Raw genomic sequence first — 24,407 nt, 5'->3', positions numbered from 1 at the left:
TGTTACACACTGTTTCGGAAGGCTGTGTCCCGTGACCCTGGAAAAGTGTGCTGAAAGCTGACAGGGAGGAAAGCTTCATTGAAAACAATGCAGCCTTCCTCCCTGTCAGTGTGTGCAGGCAATCGCCGGTCTCCGGCGGGTAATCACCAGCTGCTGCGTGTAGGGCGGTCGCGCGCCCCCTACCCCGGAATCTAGGATCACTTTATATACGTGATCCTGCGCACAGGGGCCGCCTTGTAGCAGTATATGTACTGCGGGCGGTCCCCTAGTGGTTAAAGTTCCTTGTGCCACGGGGGTGAGGGTAGGGGGATATGTGTGGGTGGTTGGCATGTTTGCCTGGTTGCTCTTGTTTTTTGTTTGCCCACCCCTAATTGAGACAATTAGGGATGTCCCTATAGTTAAGAATAGAAGAGCCAAAATCGAAAGGGCCCCTTCTTAGACCTAACATCTCCAAATAAAAGCCTTTAGAATCCAGAATTTTGCGTGGAATCCACCGTGTCCGTGATTGCCTCTCTGAAACAAGGGAAATACTTGAGCATCAATAAACATCTAATATGCTTATGTACCTTTTCCCATTTATCCTCCTCATCAGTGCTGCCTCTCCTCTGCAGTGGAAGACAATCCTTTCCAGTTTGTTGCACTTACCTTTGTGAATACTGTTGGATCAGAGGATATACCAAAGTCCTTGCACCTTTTTTTTTCCCTTCTAAGAACTCCGGGCATCCAAGTCACAGAGTATCTGACGATCTGCATTTAAAGGACTCCTTGCCCTTTCAGCTGTCTGCAAATGTCCACAAGACAATTCAGGTACTACAGGATTTTAGTTGGGTTAGTCAACTTCCAAAAATCTGCTCACCTACCCTTTAACAGGAATAGCTGGGTCTGATTCTAAATACAGCCTAAGCAAACGTCCTCCTCCCAGATAACACCAAGTCACGGTTCAACTGGAGAATGCCACAGCTGTGACTTACATCGGTCACCAAGGGGGTATGGGGAGGCATGCAGCCTTCAAGGAAGCATTGCCCATTGATCTCTGCTGTCCACGTTTCAGGAGTGGACAACCTCAGACATTACTGCCTGGACCAAGGCGAATGGGGCCTTTACCCTGACATCTTCAACTTATGTCGAAGATTGGGGACTTAGGGTGTGAACATCCTTGCCTCCAGATTCAAAACCAAGTTACCTCTTTTTATAATCATGAACAAGGATCCTCTAGCGCTGGCATGGATTGCTCTGATAATTCCCTCAACTCAAATCAAGCTAATTTATTCATTCCCTTCAGTGCACATTCTGCCTCAACTGCTCTGCAAAATAGAGCATGAGGAGAAATCAGTGATTCTCATTGCACCAAATTGGTCCAGAGTACCTGCTACACAGATGTACTCAGACTGCTATTAAAAAACCTTTGGCCTCTTCTCAACAGAAAACCTGCTTTCTCAAGGCCTTCTATTCCAACCTCCTCATCTATAGCAGGGGTCTCCAAACTTTCTAAACAAAGGGCCAGTATAATGTCCTGCAGACTTTGTGGGGGCTGGGGTAAGGCCAAAGGGAATAGAAAATGTCTTGGTGTTAGTGGGAGTAAACAATGCCTCATTAGTGGCAGTGGTAGGAATAGTGCCCCATCATTGGTGTCATTAGGAGGAATTGTGTTCCTTCATTGGTGTCAGTTGGAGTGCATATGCCCAATTGTTGGTGTCAGTGGATGGAATAGTGCCCCAAGTGCTGGACAGATGCAAGCAAAGGACCATATCCAGCCCCTGTTCCGCAGTCTGGAGACCACTGGTCCATAGCTTTAATGGTATGGCTGTTGAAGCCCAGGTTTTTAGGCAGAGCAATTTCTGATATTCCCACATTTTTAAAAGCAAGGAAAGCCACTTTCAGAAAGATCTATCATACCTGTAAACCCTTCTTTGCCTGGTGAGAGCACAGGCACTTCAACCCCAGAGAATACTCCATGCCTTCCATTCTGGCCTTCCTACAATCAGAGCTTGACTAGAACACTGTTTTGTAAAAACCTTTCTTCAAAGTCTCTCTCAGATCAAACCACCCTTACAGCACCCTGTGCTTCTTTGGAACTTCAGTTTGGTTCCCTCTGCTCTGCAGAAGCAACCATTTGAACCCATCAGGGGACTACACTTAGATGATCTCTCCTGCAAGGTAGTTTTCTTAATGGAGCCATTCCTCATGCTCCATCAGGACAGAGTAGTCTTTTGCTCCAGACTAAGGTGGTGGTAAGCCTCATGTAAGCCGCATTTTTTTCACACATTTAGACACATTCAGGTGCGTTTGGGAGTTAGATTATTTTGTTATGCAAAATTTTTATTTATTCTGGCCATTGAAATGAATAAACGCTCAAGCACTACACACGTTTAGCATATAGACTTGGGCGTTTTTTATGCTCAAAAGCACCTCTATGGAACGTGTTTCTTCTGCGTTTAGGAGAAGGAACTTTGACTGTGTCTAAATGCTGCTTCTAAACTGCATGGACACAGGCTTTTGAGGTACGTTCAGGGGCTTAGGCAAAATAAACCAAAAGCCCCAAAAAGCATCAGTTTAGGAGCAGTAGTGTGCATGAGGCTTAGTTTTCCACCTCAACGAGGACATAGTCAATCACTGTGCCAATCACTTCAAAAACAAGATTGACACAATTCATAGGGACATCGCCACCTCTCAGACTTCCACCCCACCTAGCATCCCTCACACGAAAACCCCCTCAACACTCCACTCCTTCGACCTTGCTACCACTGAAGAGGTCACTAAGGTCTTCTCTGAAGCCCGCCTCACCACCTGCCCCCTTGACCCTGTTCCCTCACAACTCCTACGGTCACACTCCTCCATCTTACGCTCCCTCACTCACATATTTAATCTCTCCCTCTCTGCTGGCGCTTTCCCCTCCCCTCTGAAGCACGCGCACTTCACGCCCATACTTAAAAAATCCTCCCTGGATCCCACCGATCTGAACAACCTTATTCCCATCTCCCTGCTGCCATTTACATCCAAACTCCTTGAGCGCTTAGTCTATAATCGCCTGAGTTCCCACCTCACCAACAACAACCTCCTTGATCCCCTACAATCTGGCTTCCGTCCCCTACACTCCACCGAAACTGCCCTACTCAAACTCACCAACGACCTGCTAACCGCCAAAGCTAATGGCCACTATTTAGTGCTCCTACTCCTTGACCTCTCCGCGGCTTTCGACACGGTTGACCACCCCCTCCTCCTCAAAAAAACTACACTCTCTTGGCCTCAGAGACTCTGCTCTCTCCTGGCTCCCTGGCTCCCTTCCTATCTATCACAGCGCTCCTTCAGTGTTACCTAAAACGCTACCACCTCCCTCAAGGTTCTTGTGCCCTGTCCTAAGCACGCTGTCAGAGCCATCAGAGTGTACTGAAAATCTACAGCTCCTGTCGGAAAGACAGACTCCCTATTTGTCCTAACATCAGGCCCCCACAAGGGACATATTACTTCAAGATTTACTATAGCCTGGTGGATAAGACAACTCATCTCAAGAGCTTAAAGTCTAAAAGATAAAGAACCTCCAGTACTAATAAGTGCTTACTTCACCAGATCGGCATCAAGGTTCTGTTTCCCAACTTCACAAGAATGCCACCTGGTCTTTTGTTCATATCGTTTTCAAGTCCAGGTGGATGTCCAATCCTCTGCAGATGAAGCTTTTGGCCGTAATGTTCTTGCAGCACTCTGAATTGGGATTGTTGACCGTTGCTATTGTTGGGCTTGTTGGCACAGTTCTGTTTGCCTTGTTGCCCACCCTTCTCATTCATTGCTTTGGGATGTCCCAGGGTCTATGAATATCCAGCTTATGTCCTGTAAAGTATGATTAAGATAAAAGAAATGTTGACTTGCCTGTTAATTCCATATTGAGTACAGTACAGGACCAAAGCCCAACACCCTCCCACATCCTGCATTCCATTCCAGTGTCTGCATTGCTTGCTTAAAAAAAAGAAAAAAAATTGGACTCGTAGGGTAGGGTTATAAGGGGATGCCCAGGGGGGTTAATTCTAAAAAGTTTTGCCAATGTCAAAAGTCTGGAGTCTCAAAGCAAGCAAAATGAAGGCCACGTTGGTACAGACATTGACAAATGTGTTGATAGCTTTACAGCTAATTTAAACAATGCTTTATTCCTCGTGAAATGTGATGAAATTAAAATCAGCTGTCTTGTGTAAACTTGCATGCCTTTGGTATATCCAAGTAAAACAGAGTGTGAAAAGATAATTTCTTACTCTACAAAGATACTTTAAATTGGTAAGGAGAGATTTGTTTTGTATACCTCAAAAAGATCAGAAACAATTGGGACATAGTGATATTTCAAACTAACTCTTTTCTGTAATTCGTATCTTGTAATCGTAATCAGTCAGCCTAAGTGGTCACATGGACTACAGAAAGCAAAAAAGTGAGTTGCTGAGAAATAAAAGTATAGACTGGCATGTCATATATCAAAGTTGTAAGATCATGTCCAAGGAGCTTGATGTTCTGTGGCAACAGTTGCATGTATTAACCATTTGACGCCCGGCCTATGGCCAAATGGCGTCCGCAAAAATGCATTACCTTTCCGGGAGGCCACCATATGGCATCCTCCCGCACATGCGCAGTTCGCACGCTTGCAGGGCCGCGCAGCGGCGCGATCTGTCACCGACCGTGTACCTCGGACACGGCCGATGACAGATCTGAGTACCGGCCCTGTTGCCGGTACCATGTGACCTGCTGTGACCAATCACAGCAGGTCACATGACCGTTGTTTACAATGGATGGCTTCATTCATGCCATCCATTGTATACTACTGCCTAGCTGTGAATGGTCACAGCTAATCACATGCACATGTCATGTGATTAGCTGTGGCCAAATCACAGCTAAGCACAAAAAAAAAAACCCTGAATGAATAGATGTCATTCAGGTAAATGCTTGCTTATAGCAAAGTAATTCTTTGCTAAAAGCAAATTGTGTAAAAAAAAAAAAAAAAAAAATACTGATTACTTCCCCAAAGTAGTACAATGTTAGTATGGTAACATTGTACTACTTTGGACATAGTGAAATATGAAAAAAAAAAATCTTAAAAAAAAGAAAAACAATTTAATAAAAAAATTTAAATAAAAAAAAATAGGTTTTTTTTTTTTCACACTGTCACCAGTCAGTGTCCCTAATCACCGCCATGCCAGTTATATGATGACGCTGTACTGCACTGGTGACAGTATGTAAAAAAAAAATAGTGAAAATAATTTTTTTTATTTTTTTATGTTCAGAAAAATTATGACAAAAAAAATACGACTTGAAAAAACTCGCCATGCCTCTTATGAAGTACGTCGGACTGTCTACTTTGCAAAAAGTGGTCATTTGGGGGATATCTGTACTATTCTGACATTCTTGGACCTCAAGAAATTAGATTGGCTGTCAGTACTTCAGGATTGATCAATATTCAGATCTATACCATAGTTTGTGAACTCTATAATTTTCCTACAAACTAAAAAATGCATCCTAATTTGGGTTATTTTCACCAAAGACATGTAGTAGAATACATCTCGGCCTAAATTTATGAAGAACAATTATTTATTTGCAAATTTTTAGAACAGAAACAAAGAAAAACGTGGTTTTTTTTTTTCCAAATTTTCGGACTTATTTGTTAATTTAGCAAAAAATAAAAACCCCAGCGATGATTAAATACCACCAAAAGAAAGCTCTAGTTGTGTGAAGAAAATGATAAAATTTTAGTTTGGGTACAATGTTGTCTGACCGCGCAATTGTCATTCAAAGTGTGAGAGCGCTGAAACCTGAAAAATGGCCTGGGCAGGAAGGTGTAAAATTGCATGGTATTGAATTGGTTAAAAGAGATGTGCGGGAAAGAGAAAAAAAAACCCAAAAACATTCATACTCGCCTAGATGGCTGAAGCATTGATCCCATGCTGCAGATGTCCCATGCCTGCTCTCCACCAAGAACTAAGCAATCAAAGATCACGTCACTCAGTTTTTGTCTGTGCTCTGCCTCCCTAGTGCTCACTGAAGTGTTGGACTGTGGAGGGGGCGAGAGCAGCTGGCTGAGGAGCCAGTTGCTGGTACAGGCAACTGAGTGGATCCTACATTATTGTTGAGATCCCTTCAGAGCCTGGACCTGCTCTGTGACATCAGTCAATAGCAGACTTTAGGCTTTTGGCTGAATCTGGGTCACAGGAGTGCAGAACTAAGTGCACTCCTGTGACTCACAGAAGTATGGCCAAAAGAATTTTGGCCATACTTCTTCTTTAAGAAGCTGGAAAAATGTCTCCACACTGAACTGAACTGAAAGGATAGCACAAATGGTAGGTGAAGACCCAGGTAAAACTTCCAAAAAAAGATATAAACTGAATTTCAAGATCAATATAACTGTAAATCAGGGTCTGATTATACCATCCATCGCTTTTTGAGCAAATGTGTCCCAGAGACACATCAGAGGTAGTCTTTCAAAGTGTGGGATTCCCCCCCCCTCGCGTAAACAGTTGTCCCCAGGACAGGTATCCCAATTTGAAGATTTCCTCTTTCCTGTTGTTCTTTGCACAACCCTAAAATTTTGGGTTTTCCCTCACTTTCTTTTTCGGTGGCAATGGTCATCAGCACATGTACAGGGCTGAATCTCGCCAGTAGAGACACTGATGGCAAGACAAACTAGACAGCAGGCCTATAGCCTGGCTAAGGCTATGTTCAGAATTCCCCAACATAAGTGATTACGTCTGATCAAATATTTTAAAGTGTTACTAAGTCCTTGACCCTGCATTCACTATTTTAGTAAATATAAACTACTAAATACCTTTTCTCATACACTAAACTGTGCGCAGAGTGACTCCTAGGGCTCTGTACTATCAACAGATGCATTGCTTTTCTGCCTTTACAGACTGATTTTACTGTTGTGGGCTTAGTAACACTTTAAGGAAACCAAACCCCAACATTTTGCAATCAACTTTTTATTTTATTATTATAGTATGATTTATTAAGCATATGACCATTTTAGACTAACAAGACCACTCTTGTGTTGCAGGATATAGATACAGCCCTTGTTTCAGACACAACAGATGATTTGTGGTTCTTAAATGAAAATCGGTCAGATCAAATAAATGTAGAGGTGACAATGGAACATGTGGACTCACAGGATAGTGAAGATGAAGATGCAAGAGAAGATGAGCGCAAAAAAGTGAGTCTTTTCCTCCAAACCCAAATACCATTGTTTTTTGTGTTGTTTTTTCCGTCCATTAAGGGGAAAAAAATATGTAGTAAATTTTGGACATATGGATTATATGCAGCTGCCTTTTAGGAGGTGAACACTGCCAGACTGTTAAAAAAAAAAAAAAAAATTGGAAATGTTGTATAACCTCCCCCTTAGCCATCACACATTAGTTTTTTTTTTCAGGAGATTGGGTGCCTTTTCCTTGTCTTAGTTGAGCAAAAGGTTTTTGCTGTGATATTGTACATTCTGTTCTATCAATATGCTACATTCTCCACGGATGTACGTTTCTATTTGGTTAAGCAGTTGAATGTGCTGTATGGACTGGTTTCTGTACATCAGCTCAGCTATGTAAATCGCCTTTTCATCAACAGCATTTGGAGGCTGTACCTAAAACCCGCTGGACTGATGATTTTGGGGATAGCCTGGAATGCGACCTTTGGGCATTGGGTTCTGCTTGTGGTGCTTTGAAGACCTTTGGTACTATGTTAACCGGAGGGTGCTCTCCAGTTCTAGAGCTTCTGGTGCAACCCATTCTTTGAAGACTTACTCTGTGAGCAGGCCCAAGAATGAGGTGAAGATATATTGGAATGTGACCTTTTGCACATTTGGCTGTGCACTGTAGTATTTTCTTTTTTTTTTTTTTTTTTTTTAAACCCAATCTGCTAATGACTTTCTGTGTATTGTGGTGGTTTCTGTGTGCACAATTACTAGGTAAGTGAGTATTCTAACCAAATGATGATTTTTATGCATATTGTCCAACTCCAAGCTGTATAAACGTGAATGCAGGTGACCTTTAGATTGTAAGCTCCACGAGCAGGGCCCTCACATTCCTTCTGTACTGAAATGTATTGTAATTGTACTGTCTCCCTTATATTGTAAAGCGCTGCACAAACTGTTGGAGCTATATAAATCATGTATAATAATAATGTGTATTTGTGTAATGAGAGAGGGTGTGGCCTAAGGAGATCAACACCCTATATCAAGGTGTGCATAATTATTGGGCAGCTTCTTTTCCTCAGGCAAATGGGCAAAAAAAGAGGTTTAATTGACTTTGAAAAGTCACAAATTGTGAAGACTTTCAGAGGGATGCAGCACTCTTGAAATTGCTAAGATATTGGGTCGTGGTCACAGAACTATCAGACATTTTAGTGCTAATAGTAAAAAAAAAAAAAGTTTTGAGAAAAATATGCAAATTAGCTGCCAAAGATATGAGAAGAATCAAATGTGAAGCTACCAGGAACCCATTATCCTCCAGTGCTCTCATATTCCAGAGCTGCAACCTACTTGGAGTGCCCAGAAGTACAAGGTGTTCAGTGCTCAGAGACGTGGCTAAGGTAAGGGAGGCTGAAACCCGACCACCACTGAACAAGACACATAAGTTGAAACATCAAGACTGGGCCAAGAAATATCTGAAGACAGGTTTTTTCAAGGTTTTAAGGACTGATGAGCTAAGAGTGACTCATTGGAAGTTTGAGCAGCCTTGTGACTATCAGTGTTCAGCAGAGCACTGGTTAAAGATTGTAGGAGGAGTTTTCATTCTGCTCTAGGAGGATGCAGAACCCCTGACCTCTGTCTGGACAGTGCTGATTGGCACAGTGAGTATATCAAGCATGCTTTACTGCATATGCAGACTGATTTTTTTTTTTTGTTTACTGTTGTGGGTTTAGTAACACTCCTCACCTGACCTAAACCCTTTTGAGAACTTGTGGGCCATTCATAAATGAAATATTTATGGTAAAACCGTACACCTCTCTGAACAGTGTCTGGGGGGCTGTGGTTGCTGCTGCACAAAAAGTTGATTGTCAACAGATCAAAAAATTGACAGACTCCATGAATGGAAGGCTTATGACTGTTATTGAAAGAAGGGTGGCTATATTGGTCACTGATTTTTTTTTTTTTTTTTTTAAGATCTTTTTATTTTGTAAATGTTAAGTTGTTATTCTCACTTTAACAGATTAAAATATACACGTGAAATGGGAAAATGTTTGTTTTTCATTTAGTTGCATAATAATTCTGCACTCTAATAGTTGTCCAATAATTGTGCACACATAGATATTCTCATAAGAAAGCAGTGTAGCTGTTCAATAATGAAATTAATCCTCAAAAATACAACTAATTGTGCACACAGTGTTGTCCTTACCTTTATGTCTACTCTCCAGTTCTTCACCTTAAACATCTCATCATACTGGTTTATGGTACTTTAACCTTTAGGGGCTTCACTGGAAGCCAGTTGAACTCCCTATTTGAATCTTAGTTTGAATTAACTTGAATGACTCCATGCTAGGCGGTGATTATAATTTGTAAAACTATGGTTTAACAGATTACCTCCTTTAAGAGGGGCTCACAAAATAAGACCCTTGAACCTTTGCAACTTGTTGAGAAACTGTCCATCTAATATGCCAATCCCGTTATCTGAGAGGTATTCGGGCCCTGCCATTGTCTATAGATAATAGCATGTGCTGCCTTTAAGAAATTACATATTGGTACTTGTTTAATTTGTGTTTATGATCCTGGTTTCATATTTAGTAAAGTGATGGGAAGAATACTATCTCATGAGTTTGTTGTAAAGTTCAAGAATCTGTTTCCAAAAAAAGTGATGAGAGGACATGTCTCCTATATGTGTCTCATTGTATCCTCAGTAGAGGAGCATCGCCAGCAGGGAGAGAATGGTTCATTTTATGAAAACCATGAGGGCAACAATACTATCTGGACAAGAGCTTATAATTTCACTTCTGCTTTAGACCTTTTTACTACATATTGAATTTATTTGCTTTTTCTTATTTATTTGAATTTTCTAATCCCATATGATCTGGCTCCCCACATCCTAGGAGTTATGTTCTCCTTCATTGCCTGGAGTCTTTCTTTGTGTATGCTAGTATTTCCTTACTTTTTGTTTTGTTTTTTTTTACTTTGGCGGTTACTGATAACTTTTAAAGATAGTTTGTTGACCTGGAAGGTTACCAAACAATTCTCCCGCTGTTCGTCGCTGAATATGGAATGGATTTTACAGTAGTGCTCCTTGTCTTTCTATCTTTCCCATCCTGGAGTGCTTAATAGTTCATAAATGAAAATTGTCAGTGTCCTAGATTCTGGTAGTTCCTGTTTTTCTAAATGTCATCTCCTCTCTACGGGTTTTATGGGAATTCCATAACATACTGTTCCTCAGTACTACTTTGTCTCTCATCTTGAGTTGCATATTCTGGATTTTGAAACATTGCATAAATATGATCCTTAATCTAACAAATCAATTAACCTTATCGTACAGGACACAGGGATCAATTCCTAGACCATGAGGTATGTGCCTCTATCTTCAGGAGATCAGACATTTGGCAAAAAAACTTTGCTGGGTCCTTCTCCATAAAACCCCGCCCACTCCGTTGGGCTCCAGTTTTTGTTAGCGTCCTTAGATGAATGTCTTCTCCTTTTGTAGATTTTCTGGCCTCTTGCATACGATATTGATGATTGAGCATCTGCCTTTTTTAAACGTAAATTCAAGCACATGTTTTGTGCGTATTTATTAACATATTTACACACATGCATGCAAATTTGCATGCATGCGCGTCATTGCGCTTTTGCGCACGTTACATTCTAAGGGAAAATGCATGAATATTTATGCTCATATGGCGCCGTGCAGGTGGCATAAATTACTGACCCAAAAATGTAGATGTTGTTTTTTTTTTTTTCTCCTTACTAAGGAATGCGCGGTGCTTATCTACATGCCTTTGTGCAAAGGCACTTTGTAAATAATGGGCTACATTTTGCCTCAATGAAAAAAAAAATGTTGTACTGAGCTTTTTAAAGCTGCAGTGTGCAAGAGGTTTTACCATCTTCAACAGATTTAATTACCTTATTCAACTAATACTTCTATCAAGATCTGACTGCTTACTACCTTCATGGTTCATTAGCAATTTTCATATCAGTGATCCTGGAGCACACCTTGGGAAACTGTGCCCGGACACTGCAGTCATGAAGCTTGCCTGTTATATTTGCTTTGGGGACTGGATTTTGCATTAGTCACTCACCTTGGCAGTTGGTATAGCAAGTATAGTTAGCTGCAGGGTGCTGTACAAGTCCCAGGTCTGTGTCATATTCCTATAGCACCCAGACCCTAAAGACTCTCACTGAAGCTATGCCCACTGTGACAGGCAAAGTCCTGGATAAGACCAGTGACATGGGCAATGTAAGTCAAGGCTTCCCTGTATCCTTTTGAATACTGGTTCCTTCCTGGCTTACATGTCTTGACTATGTAGTATATACTACGTTCTTACTCTACAAGCCATACAACAGTGCTGTGCAAACAGGCAGCTCCAAGACCACAGGTGTAAGTAGAATTGCACTCTTAGTATTTTTTTTAAACTGTATTGTCTCACTATTTAGCTTAATGGGTAACAATTTAATAATGTTTACCTATTTAAAGTGTTACTAAACCCAGGACCCTGCATTCACTATATCTGGTCTCCCACAGTACACAGAACATGGAAATGCAATTAGTTTAGTAAACATAAGCTGCTAAATACCTTTTCTCATCAGCAGTGTCCAGCCAAGCACTTAAAGCTTGTAGGGGGATTATCCATTCTGCTCTGACTGTCCTATGAGGCTGCATAACCCCTGACTCACATGTGACCCTGTGCTGATCACATGCACTCTTCCAAGAAAAAAAAAAATACAAGCAATACACACCAAACTGAGCATGTGCTGTTTGCCCTATAGCTCTATTTTATCAGCAGATGGATTTGGGACAGTAGAAGAAGGGAAGGTCGGTCTCCCTAGGTCTGGTGCACCATGCAAGATCTCACCTCGTGGAGTGTCAGTGATCATGAGAACAGTGAGGAATCATCCCAGAACTACACGTGAGGATATTGCCAATGATCTTCAGGCAGCTGGAACCACAGTCACCACAATTGGTAACACACCATGCCGACAAGGATTGAAATCCTGCAGCACCTGTTTGAAGTTTGCCGCTGAACATCTGAATGATGCAGATGAGGACTGGTTGAAAGTGTTTTGGTCAGATGAGACCAAAATCAAGCTTTTTGACATCAACTCAACTCGCCGTGTTTGAAGGAGGAGAAATGCTGCCTATGACCCCAAGAACACCATCCCAACTGTCAAATGTGAAAACATTCTGCTTTGGGGGTGTTTTTCTGCTAAGGGGACAGGACAACTGCACCGCATCAAAGGGAGGATGGACGGGGCAATGAACCGTCATATTTTGGGTGAGAATCTTCCCTCAGCCAGGGCATTGAAAATGGGTCGTGGATGGGTATTCCAGCATGACAATGACCCAAAACACGCGGCCAAGGCAACAAAGGAGTGGCTCAAGAAGTTTCACATTAAGGTCCTGGAGTGGCCAAGCCAGTCTCCAGACCCTTATCTGATTGAAAATCTGTGGAGGGAGCTGAAAGTTCGAGTTGGCAAACGTCGGCCACCAAACCTTAAAGACTCGGAGAGGGTCTGCCAAGAGGATCGGGCCAAAATCCCTCCTGAGATGTGTGCAAACTTGGTGGAAATGTCTGACCTCTGTGATTGCCAACAAGGCATTTCCCACCAAGTACTAAGTCATGTTTTGTGAAGAGGATCAAATACTTATTTCCCTCATGAACATGCAAATCAGTGCATAGTTTGTTAGACATGCATTTCTTTTGAATTTCTTGTTGCTATTCTGTCTCTGTGTTACAATACACCTACCATTCGATTTTTAGACTGATCATTTCTTTGTGAGTGGGCAAACATTCAAAGTCAGCAGAGGATCAAATACTTATTTCCTTCACTGTATATTTTTTGGTGTGATGCATACTGTGTGTATGCAGGTGTGAGTGCATATATCATTAGAATAGTAGATAGATGTACACTGCCTTTAACAGGCTACAGTGGCCACTGAATAATGCCTTCAGATTTTCAGGCAATGACTATATAATAGCTGACGTGCTCACGTTTGGAAACCACCCTGATTGGTTACTGATAGTGGGGCCTGGAGCTGTTAGCGGCAGTTGGGTTTGATAGCTTTCAGCTGTGTAGTGGCTGCTGCTAGCTACCAAAAGGAAGAAAATCGTATCCTCAGCGTGGGTTATCATGTAAAGAATTGTTTGATGTAAAAAGTCGTGTCATGAAGGGTTTCATTAAAGGATAAGTTCACCTTTTGGACAAAAATAATAAATGCATATTTTTTTGCAGGTAAAAATGTGCATTTATTATTTTTGTTTGCAGGAGCCTGGAAAGCATTGCACCAGCGATCAGTAGATCGCTGATGCCATGCAGGTCTCCTGCATACCTGGATGTATGAGCAAGCAGATATTTTGACAGGAAGCTTCAATGAATTACCCCGGTGCTCCACAGCGCCGTGGTATTTCATTGAAAACTACAAGCCCACAGCCGCTAAGGCTGCCGGGACTTGCAGTTCATTAATTCACGAAAGTCCTGAATGAATAACGCGGCCATGTGGGCAGAGCCCCGCACGGCCATGCTGTTTTAAAATCTGACAATACTGGGAAACTTCTCCCTGTGTTATCTGTCAGAGGGAGGGGGGCGGCGAACATGGAAACATGTTGAATGTTCCACCCTAAAAACGGGTGGAACATGTGACATGTTCTAAAGGTGAACTTATCCTTTAGGACTGCCCTTGTTATAACCTAGAAAATAGTTTCAAACCACATTTTATAATTATTTAGGCAGAATATAAAAATGTTGTAAGGGTGTCACTGCACTTCCTCAAACTAAATCTTTCTAAAACCAAGCTCGTACTATTCCCTCCAGCCTGTGCCCCTTCCCCTGACTTCTCCATCAAGATCAATAATACAACCATCAGTCCCTCCCCTCATGCCAGGGTGTAATCCTAGACTCCTCTCTGTCCTTTCAGCCCCAAATCCAATCACTGTCCAAATCTTGTAGACTTCACCTCCGCAACATCTCCAAGATATGCCCATTTTTAACCACTAAAACCATTAAGAAACGTATTCACTCCCTTGTTATCTCTCACCTTGACTATTGTAACTCCCTCCTCATTGGCCTACCTAATTGCAGGCTAATCCCCTCTTCAGTCTATCATGAATGCTGCTGCTAGACTTATCCACCTTACTAACCATTCCATATCTGCCATCCCTCTCTACCAATCGCTCCACTGGCTTCCCATTGCCCAACGAATAAAATTCAAAACATTAATAATAACATATAAAGCCATTTACTATTCTGCCCCAAACTACATCGCCACTCTTGACTCCAAATATCACCCTAAACGTTCTCTCCACTCCTCCCACGACCTCCTGCTCTCTAGCTTCAGAGCCTCCCCAACCCTCTGGAACTCTCTACCCCAATCTATCAGTTTATCGCCTACTCTGCCCACTTTTAGGCGATCTCTGAAAACCTCTCTTCAGAGAAGCCTATCCTGCCTTCAGCTAATAACCTAATCTTCTATCTCTCCTATCAGTTCATCCCCCGCAGTTATTACCTTTTGTACTACCAGCCCCTCCCTCTTAGATTGTAAGCTCCAAGGAGCGGGGCCCTCCTAACCTTCTTGTATTGAACTGTATTGTCTCCCTTTATATTGTAAAGTGCTGAGCAAACTGTTGGCGCTATATAAATCCTGTGAAATAATAATAATATTTTCTTAACTGTCTAGATCAGCCTTTCTCAATCAGGGTGCCTTGAGGTGTCTTCAGTGGTGCCTTGGCAAAATGTCTAAAAGTTGTCCAAAACTTGTATACAAGCCAGCAGGTGGAAGAAGTCTGACTTTTAGTTACACAAAGTCACAGGTCTTCATTGTGCACCATTACAACCTTCTAACCATCGGTGTCCTGACAACCAATGACATCTGTTGATAAGGAGGATGTCTGTTGCCTGCACAGCATCCTTGTTTGACTCTCCCCCAGTACTGGGGTCACATTAGCTCAGTGATGGAGAAAAACTGAGAGAAACACTGTAATACTAGTCAGTACCAGTGTGCTAAAGTGTATTTGATTTGGAAGAATAAATCACCTCTAGCGTTGGGTGTCCTACATGAGTGGATGCTGCTGCGTTATATAAAACTATTTGAATAGTTTAGTTTTTTACATTTTAGAATGGGGTGCCTTGAAATTGTCCATAATTTTAAAGGGTGCCTTGACTGAAAAGACGTTGAGAAACACTGGTCTAGATCACTTGTGTCAAACACAAGTCTGCTGGCTGAATCCAGCCAGCTAAGCCATTTCATGTGGTCATTGCACCTCTCCTGCAACTGGGGCACCCACCTCGTCTCCATCTCCACCTTGTCTTAAAAGTTGGCTGTGAGGAGGACCGATCTACAGATTCTGCACCTTTCTGTGCAACCACAGCTTCCCCTCGTCTCCACCTATCCTGGTTAATGTAATAAACAGTGCTTGGTAATATTTGTGTGATGATTAATCACTTGCACTTTGTTCTGCACACCTGTAACTCTTATTCAGCCGACAGTAGGCCTAAGTCTGCTGTCAGCTGACATCACTCAGCTGGTCTAGACTCTCGAGTTATCCTGATTTTAATGTCAGGATTTACCCAGATGCCTGACCGCAGCCAGCCCCCAGCCTCAGACCAATGTTGCATCCACCTAGGTGAGGTATGTGTGTTTGATTTGTAAAGCCCGCAGTTGTCTTAAACCAGTAAAAAAAAAAATTAATGCAAGGGCATTTATGTAATATGATAAAGAGTAGATATATTTATATAGTCTTACTGATGCAGCCGTCCCTTTTGAGGGCAACTACGATGATGTGGCCCACAATGAAATTGAGCTTGACACCCCTGATCTAGATCATTGAGGCGCGATCATCCAAATAGAAACATAACAGTATCATTAAAAGTCCGCAGTTGTCTTTAAACCAGTAAAAGATCTAATACAGAGACAATTATTTAATATGATAAAGAGTAGATACATTTACATAGTCTTGCATATACTACCAGCCCTTTGAGGGCAACTATATTGATGATGCAGCCCACGATGAAATTGCGTTTGACACCCCTGGTCTAGATCATTGAAACTCGATCATCCAAATACATATATATCATTTAAACATTACATCTCAAACTAAAATTCCTTTCATGGAACCTACAGTTTGATCCATATATATTTGGACACAGGCACAATTTTCATACTTTTGGCTCTGTATGCCACCAGAATAAGTTAAAACCAAACAATCCAAATGAATTTGAAGTGCAGACTTTGAGCTTTAATTCATGGAGTTGAACATTGAACATAAACATCTGTAGCAATTGTACGTACAGAGATGGATGCGAACCTCCATTTTGGCAAAGGCCTCCATCTTGTATCATTTCTACTCCAAAATCGGCTTCCCTCCAATCTCCCCTCCCTCTCTATTAAGTGACATGTGGTCTGAAAGATGCCAGAGATCACAGGCATCAGGCACAGTGGGAGAGCTTCATGGTTATAAACCCCAATTAGCCTGGCCCCCGTATGTCTGTGAGACTCTTGCTTGGAAAGGATTGTAAAGCCATAAACCAGTCCTTCACTGGGCTTCAAACGATTCCAGATAAGCCGTAAAACAGACTCACGTTTAAAAACCCATTTTTCCATATAATTTTATATCTTAAAGTAGGAAATAATTACATAAACATAAAGTATATATTCGGATGGCTCAGTTTAATACAAGTTGTCTGATATCTTACACCCCCTAGTTGGAGTCTACAGGAGAGCAGAAAGTCATATAATTCTAGCTGAAATAGTGAACTGTGGCATGTTTCATATCTAGGCGTTCAGCAGGTGATTCTGCATATTAATCTACTAGTGGATAGAATGGTACATGTACCCAGGGAAGGTTATTGCCCTGGTATCAACTTAGAGGGATTTTGGTTCTAGTCTGAGTCCCCCGCCTACAACACTCTCCCCAAATGAGGCGATTGGTTCTTTGCTTCAAGGAGACACCCTGCTGAGTTCCTAGAAAAAGGCTGTTATGCTTGGAGCAGAGAGTAGAGTTGAGTTGAAGTTGAAGAAATCTCCCTTTTAACATCGGAACCAACTTGGGAGAGAACACCCCTTTTGCTCTGCAACTTGATCTGATTAAACCAAGGCTGACGGCAAGTATCTACCTCTCTAAACTTCCTTCTGTTATCTCTTGGCTGTGTTATTGCTCTCTGTATTTATATGTATATATTGGCTACATCTTTTCTAAAATTCAACCGGCTGATTCTGTCTTCTGTCACATCATCAATAAACACCAATGACCCAGTGCCACTGGAAGCCATGCATGCCCATGCCATCACACTGCCTCTACCATGTTTTCCAGATGAAATTGTGTGCTTTGGATCATGAGCTGTTCCAAGCCTTCTTCACACTTTTTTCTTCCCATCATTCTGGTAAAGATTAATCCTAGTTTCATCCGTCCAAAGAATGCTTTTCCAGAACTGGTCTGGCTTTTTTAGATGTTTTTTGGCAAAGTCTAATCTTGCTTTTCTGTTCTTCAGGCTTATGAATGGTTTGCACCTTGTGGTGAACCCTCTTTATTTGCTGTCGTGAAGTCTTCTCTTGATTGTAGACTTTGACAATGATATGCCCACTTCCTGGAGAGTGTCCTTCACTTGTCTGGATGTTGTGAATGGGTTTTTCTTTACCATAGAGAGGATACTGCAATCATCCACCACTGTTGTCTTCCATGGATGTCCATTCCTTTTTATGTTGCTGAGCTCACCAGTGAGTTCTTCTTTCCTCAGAATGTACCAAACTGTTGATTTGGCCACTCCTAATGTTGCTACTATCTCTGATGGATTTATTTAGTTTTTGAAGCCTTACCAATAGCTTCTTTCACTTGCATGGACAGTTCCTTTGAACGCATGACTTAGGTTCACAGCAATAGATTCCAAATGCAAATACCACACTTAGAATCAACTCCAGACCTTTTACCTGCTTAATTGATGAAGATATAACAAAGGAGTAGCCCACACCTGGCCTTGAAACCGCTTTTGATTCAGTTGTCCAATTACTTTTGGTCCCTTGAAAAAGGGGGGATGGCTACTCTTAAGAGCTGTAATTCCTAAACCCTTCCTCCAGTTTGGAAGTACATACCCTCAAATTAAACCTGAGAGTGTGCACTTTCAGCCCACATCCATTATATAACTATAGCTTGAATATGTTTTGGTAAATACCTGACAAGAACTAATACTTATGTACATGTGTTTTTTTAATTTTTAATAAATTGCAAAATGAACTTCTTTCATGCTGTTATATGGGGTATTGTTTGTAGAATGTTGAGGGGAAAAAATGAATTTAATCCATTTTGGAATAAGGCCAGGGGCGGACTGACCATTTGGAAACTCGGGCAATGCCTGAGGTCCCAGGGTCAGTAGGGGGCCCCATGAGATGCCCCTGGTACCTTTTTTTTCATAGGCTTTTTTGAGTTTGGGCAAGGACACAGGAGCCCCATAATTCCCTATTGCCCGGGGGCCCCATGAGTTGTCAGTCCGCCCCTGAGTAAGGCTGTAACATAACAAAATGTGGCAAAAGTTAAGCGCTGTGAATACTTTCTGGATCCACTGTATAGTACAGTAAAATGGGTATTTGAAGCAGGTGAAGCAAAGGTATCGGCAGTCAACAATGTACAAGTGGCGAAACCCATTGAGTAAAAATGCTTCAGATATTATAGACTGAAGCTGTTCTCAAGCAGCCATAGGAAATGCAGTTTAAGGAGCAATAAAATAAGGCATGAGACTTGTAGAGGCAACTCTTAGGTATTCAGTCAACAAAGGAAATGCTTTCCAGGAACCACAATTGGGCACATGGGGCATGAAGGGACCTAAATTTCCTCTGTACCTGTGAAATTGGTAAAATAGGGGGCACACTATTACTCCTTGCCTTCCACTCCGGCCTTGCCCTTTTTCCCAGTGGAGTCCTGCTATGTGTGTGAAATACACAACTACGCATAGCTACATTAAAAAAGAAAAAAAAATATATGCAGATATATGTGAACAAGCAATACATTTTAAACTACATTCACATAGGTGTAAAACTTTTTACTGATCTTAATACTGTATGCATGAGGTTTTTTTCCTAGCACAAAACTTCCTGTGTAATGATCAGTAAACACTTTTGTGGAAAATGTTCCCTTTTTTCCCCCCAACACTTGCATCTGGCATACATGTATATGTATATCCTCAGATGCAGGTTTTTGATGATTTTTGACTTTGTGTTGCGGAGCTGTGCGCAATGTTTACGCACTTTTGTGAATTGCAACTGCATTCCAATCCGTAAGTAAAAAACAGTTGGAAATGCGTGTTATTTACAGCCATGTAAATTAAGCCTTAGGACTGGTTTGCACTAAAAATTGAAAGTAAAAACTCATAAAAGTGCTTCCTTTTACCTATGGTTTTTTTTGTGCGTTTACCTGCGTTATGTGCGTTTTTGAAAATCATATCGCATTTAGCTTCATCTAAAGGGTAAAACTGTATTGAGTTAATATATAAAGCTCTGTATGTGAATGAGGTCTTGCGGCTCATTCACATGGGTACTGTGGCTTGTACAGGGTGAACCAGATTTTTAAAATTTTTTTTATGTAGCTGAAACTATGTTCAGGGAGCCTATGTTACGCTATGAGGCTATGTATAAACACAGCCATAGGTCCTAATTTGACAGGTGTGTGGATGCACGTGTACATCTTCAAACACCCACACCTGTCAAATAGGCATCTGTGGCTGTGTTCATATAACCGCTGCATCCCCTTACAGTAACCGGCAACTGCAGCCGCACAAAAAAAACATCCATTCACACTGTGTGCAGCAGAGAACCCCTGTGAATGAGCCCTTTTTTTTATTTTTTACATTTATATTTGTTGCAACTTTATCATTTTTGACATTTTTTTTCACAAAGCTTTTGAGGGATGGTGTCAGTAGGGCAGTGGACCGTGTTAGTAGTTTATTTTTATTTTTTACAATTTAATTTTTTATTTTTTACAATTTTTTTTAACAGCCCTCGTGGGGCTTTAAATATCAGGGGTCTAAACAGACCCCTAAAGTCTAAGTTTTGAGATAGACAAAGGGACTGAGGAAACTTTCCCCAGTCCCTTTTATCTGTAGCTTCATCTGCACTGTAGAAAAATGAACAGGAGACAGAGTTTACTATGCTTCATTTATGAATGAACAGAGTGAGTGGTTGGTACCGATCACTCACTCTGTTCATTCAGACAAGGAAGGGGCTGGTAAATTCTATATTTACCGGCCGTTTCCCAGCTCTTCTTCCTTGGAAGATTCTCCGCAGCAGCTGTGTGAGGGGGGAGTTGTCCGTGGGACAGAGGGGGCTTGGGCAGCATGGGAAATCTGACAGTTGGGGGTGATTAGTGGGGGTGGTGGTTTAAATACAAGAACTGATAACCCTGTATGGCTTGTGTGCTTGCAGAGAGCTGCATTTTTTTATTTTTTTTATGCAGAAAAATGCATCTCTCCGCTATAGTGTGAATGGGCCCTAAACATATGTTTATTAGTCTTCAGTGTAACTTTGAATTTAAAAATTATATTGTTGCAGTCTGACCTGATCAGAAAGAGTATCCAATTTTTCTTGGATACTACTCGTGTTAGCTTAGCACTTAAACAAGTTCTCTAGGTTCATGGTTGATTACAGAAAATGTTTGACTCATCTATTTTGTTCGTTTTTCAGTAGAAAAACGTTTTGGTTTTTTTTCTACCGAAATTTAAAAGTTTTTTTTTTTTTTTTTATATATATATATTTTTACTTTCTCTCATTTGGTCTGCTAAAGATTCCATTGAAATAGATTACTGAAAGTATTTTGTTATCTGTTCAGTACGTGTAAAATACCTGTTGCTCCTGCCAGAAATATTGTCAGCTGATAACCTTCTGTGCTGCGTGATTGGCTGTCATTGTTTCCAGCTTCCTCTATGGGTTACAGATAACCCATCCATATACTTTGGAAGAGAGGTAGAGGTATTCTGTATTTCTATAACACTTCCTGTCCTAGGCTGACAGTGCTGCTGCTGCTTCATAGATACAGCACAGTGTGTGAGCATTGTTACTTTAGGGCTGGGCATGTGTTATGCCTTTTGCGAAAATAAAGGAACCAAAATTCTAAAATCAGAAAATGAATTCAGCCACCACATCTATGTACTGGTAAGCTGTAACAAAATGTTTGTTTTTGCTCTTTTCTAAACCTCGATTTCCTGGTTACTAGGTATTTGAGGTGACTATTTACGAAGAGGATTTAGAGGACACACAGAGCCTGAGTGATGATACAGATACTGATATTGGATCTGAGGTTTGTTGTAGTCATGTTATTACATATGGTTTCTGACATCTTTTTTTTAAAAAAAAGTTTATAAAAACTTTAAACCAGCTAGTGTATAAGACATGGATACCAACATTTTCATGAGTGTTTCTTTTTGTTTTGGAGTCATGGGGGAAAAAGCTCAGCGTAGGCTCTTATACTTTCTTTGGCTTGCAAATGTTTTTTTCCCGAAGTGCATGCAACTTTCAATTTTACAACTTCATGTATTTTACCTCGCCATGTGAAAATGATATACAAATAGCACATTTAATTTTTTGTCATTTCACTTTACATATTACATTTTTATTGTTTTAAAGAGTGTTTTGCTTCTCTTTTTCAGGACTGCTGGCAGTGTACAAATTGCCATAAATTTAACTCCCCAGGCAAACGTTACTGCTTCCGATGCTGGGCTTTACGCAAAGACTGGTATGCAGATTGCCCCCGTCTTGTACATACCCTCTCCACACCAGCACTTCCTGCCAAGGCCAGTTCCCAAGAAATTAACAGTGCTGTTGATATTCCTGACTGTCGAAGAACAGTGTCTGCCCCTATGGTTAGAGTTCGAGGACCTGAAAGTGTGTCACAATTCTTGGAGCCACTAGACCTGGCATCTAATATCAGAAGCCTTTCAGAAAGTACTGACACTCTTTTCAGCTATCAGTCAGAAGAAACTTCACTGGAGTCTACCAAGCCTCTTTTGGAGCCCTGCAAGCTCTGCCGGCAACGTCCACGAAATGGAAATGTGGTACATGGGCGTACAGCTCACATGGTAACATGCTTTCAATGTGCACGTAGTCTGCAGAAGAATCATAGTGGATGTCCAGTATGCAACAAACCTATACAGATGGTGATAAAAACATATGTGGCATAGCTAGTGAAAACTTTTTTTTTTTTCTTTGGTTGTTGCCAGATGATGCTCTTGCAGCTTTTCACTAAATGGAATTCTAATCCTTTGCAATGTACAATGTTTATCTTTTTTTTTTTTTTTTTTTTGCTTAAAGCACCTTTCTCCTTGAAGAGAAGCGGGAGAGTGATGATGTGAAATACTTTGTAGTGTTTACTTGGGATAGTGGAATGTTGCTTATCCCACAGTCTCAAATTTTGTGACCATGCCTTATCACTGCCATAAATGTGTTTTTTTTCTATTGCATTGTTTTACTTGGTGACCATCAAAATATTTTTGAATATTTATAAAAAAAAACAGATGACACCATTGCAGAGAATATTTATTTATATCTAGACTTTGTTCTGCACTGTCTGATATTTTTTTTGTTCCATTGGCCAGTTGCTACAGCTTTATGACAAGTCTAACCCATACTTGTCATGACTGCTAAAAAAAAAAAGACGTGTTTTAGTACTAACTGTGCTCAGTTAGGTGTTTTAATTCTATCTGTACTGTAAAAAATGCTGAAAGCCACATTTCCTGGAATAAATTTAAAAGGCAAAATATTCAGCATAATGTATGTTTTTAAAGTTTGATTTATTTTGTGGAGGGAAGGATTGTTTCTGGCTTGGTTATTAGAAATGGTATAATACAGAAGCCAAGCCGCTAAAACCAGAAGCAAGTAGACATTTTTTTTTTCCATTAGACAATCTGTTTCTTTACATGCTATGTTCATGCATGCCAAGCAATTTAAAGATATTTTGCTTTCCCAGAGATCATAGTACTGTCCCTTATGATGACTTTATTTGCTCATCAGTAAGTTGAAGACATGTAATGTCATGTAAATCCTGATACCCCTGCCAAAGGGCTTAAAGTGTTACTAAACCCAGGACCCTGCATTCTCTCTATCTGGTCTCCCACAGTACACAGAACATGGAAATGCAATTATTTTAGTAAATATAAACTGCTAAATACAGGTGTACCTCGGTTTACAAATGCCTTGGTTAACATAATTTTCGGTTTGACGAATAAAATTCCATTGAAAATAATGCCTTGGTTTCCGAATTATTTACGATTTTTTTTTTCCCAATACGAAGTGTATGTTGGTGCCGATTTTTAAATGCAATTGCCATCTTTTTTTTTTTCTTCACTATAGCTCACAGAATTAGCTGTCACGTTCCCCGGAGTTAAGAAACTAAAAGGAAACATTGTTTCTTTTAATTCGGGGAAATAAACTAAAAGGAAGCTTTCTTTTTTAGTTGGGGGGAAAGTGCCAGCTGAATCTCTAGTAATTACATTTAAAAACCGTCACCATAATAAAAAAAAAACCGCGTGGGGTCCCCCCTCCCATCCATACCAAGCCCTTCGGGTCTGGTATGGATTTTGAGGGGTACTCTCACGCCGCCACCCCCCCACCCCCTCCGAACCATACCAGGTTACATGCCCTCAACATGGAGGGGTGCTTTGGGGCATGTTGATGGGGACAAGAGCCTCTTCCCCACAACCCTGGACGGTGGTTGTGGGGGTCTGCGGGCAGGGGACTTCAGAATCTGGAAGCCCACTTTAAGAAGGGGTCCCCCAGATATCCCCCCCCCCCCGTGATGAGTATGGGGTACATAGTACCCGCTACTCATTCACAAAAAAAACAAAAGTGTAGTGTGAAAAAAGACAGGACACGGTCTTTGACCAGTCCTTTTACTAAAAGAAAAACATAAAAGAATGTCCCCCGCAGTAGATCCAACATCAATAACGATGTCCGCTGCTGACCCGAAAAAAGAGATTAAAAAAAAAAAGCCTCCGCTTCCGACGATGGTCCCCGGCTGCCTGCTCCGGTTGTTTTACAGTTCTTAAATATGTAAGGGGCGGGGCCACCCGGGGACATCACTCAAGTGACCCCACCCCATGTGACATCAATTATGTCACTTAGGGCGGGGTCACTCGGTTGATGTCCCCTCCCCCCCTTTCCTGACCTGCAGGGCTGCATGCTCTGATAAGGGTCTGGTATGGATTTTGGGGAGGGTTCCATGCCATTTTTGTTTTTACATTTTGGTGTGGGAGTTCCCCTCAAAAAACATTAACACATGGTTGTCAC

The 24,407-nt window shown here is 41.3% G+C and overlaps 1 protein-coding gene across 3 annotated transcripts in view; it reads left to right on the top strand.

Annotated features, from left to right (window-relative positions):
- MDM4 (MDM4 regulator of p53) overlaps positions 1-23,364 on the top strand; it is a 119,087-nt gene extending 95,723 nt beyond the window's left edge. For 2 of the 3 annotated variants that reach the window (XM_089681146.1, XM_089681145.1), the window contains 3 exons: positions 7,022-7,174; positions 21,340-21,423; positions 21,773-23,364. In XM_089681146.1, coding sequence (XP_089537272.1) covers positions 7,022-7,174; positions 21,340-21,423; positions 21,773-22,303 — 768 coding nt within the window. In that variant the 3' untranslated portion in view covers positions 22,304-23,364. The remainder of the gene's footprint in view (positions 1-7,021; positions 7,175-21,339; positions 21,424-21,772) is intronic. The other variant, XM_089681147.1, reaches the window with a different exon arrangement.
- Positions 23,365-24,407: the final 1,043 nt, after the last annotated feature.

Source organism: Staurois parvus, unplaced genomic scaffold (genome assembly GCF_062004578.1).
Source record: "Staurois parvus isolate SC_StPar_1 unplaced genomic scaffold, SC_StPar_1.0 ptg000261l, whole genome shotgun sequence".
NCBI lineage: Eukaryota > Metazoa > Chordata > Amphibia > Anura > Ranidae > Staurois > Staurois parvus.
The sequence above is the reverse complement of the archived record's forward strand: the minus strand, read 5'-3'. Positions and strand labels throughout refer to the sequence as shown.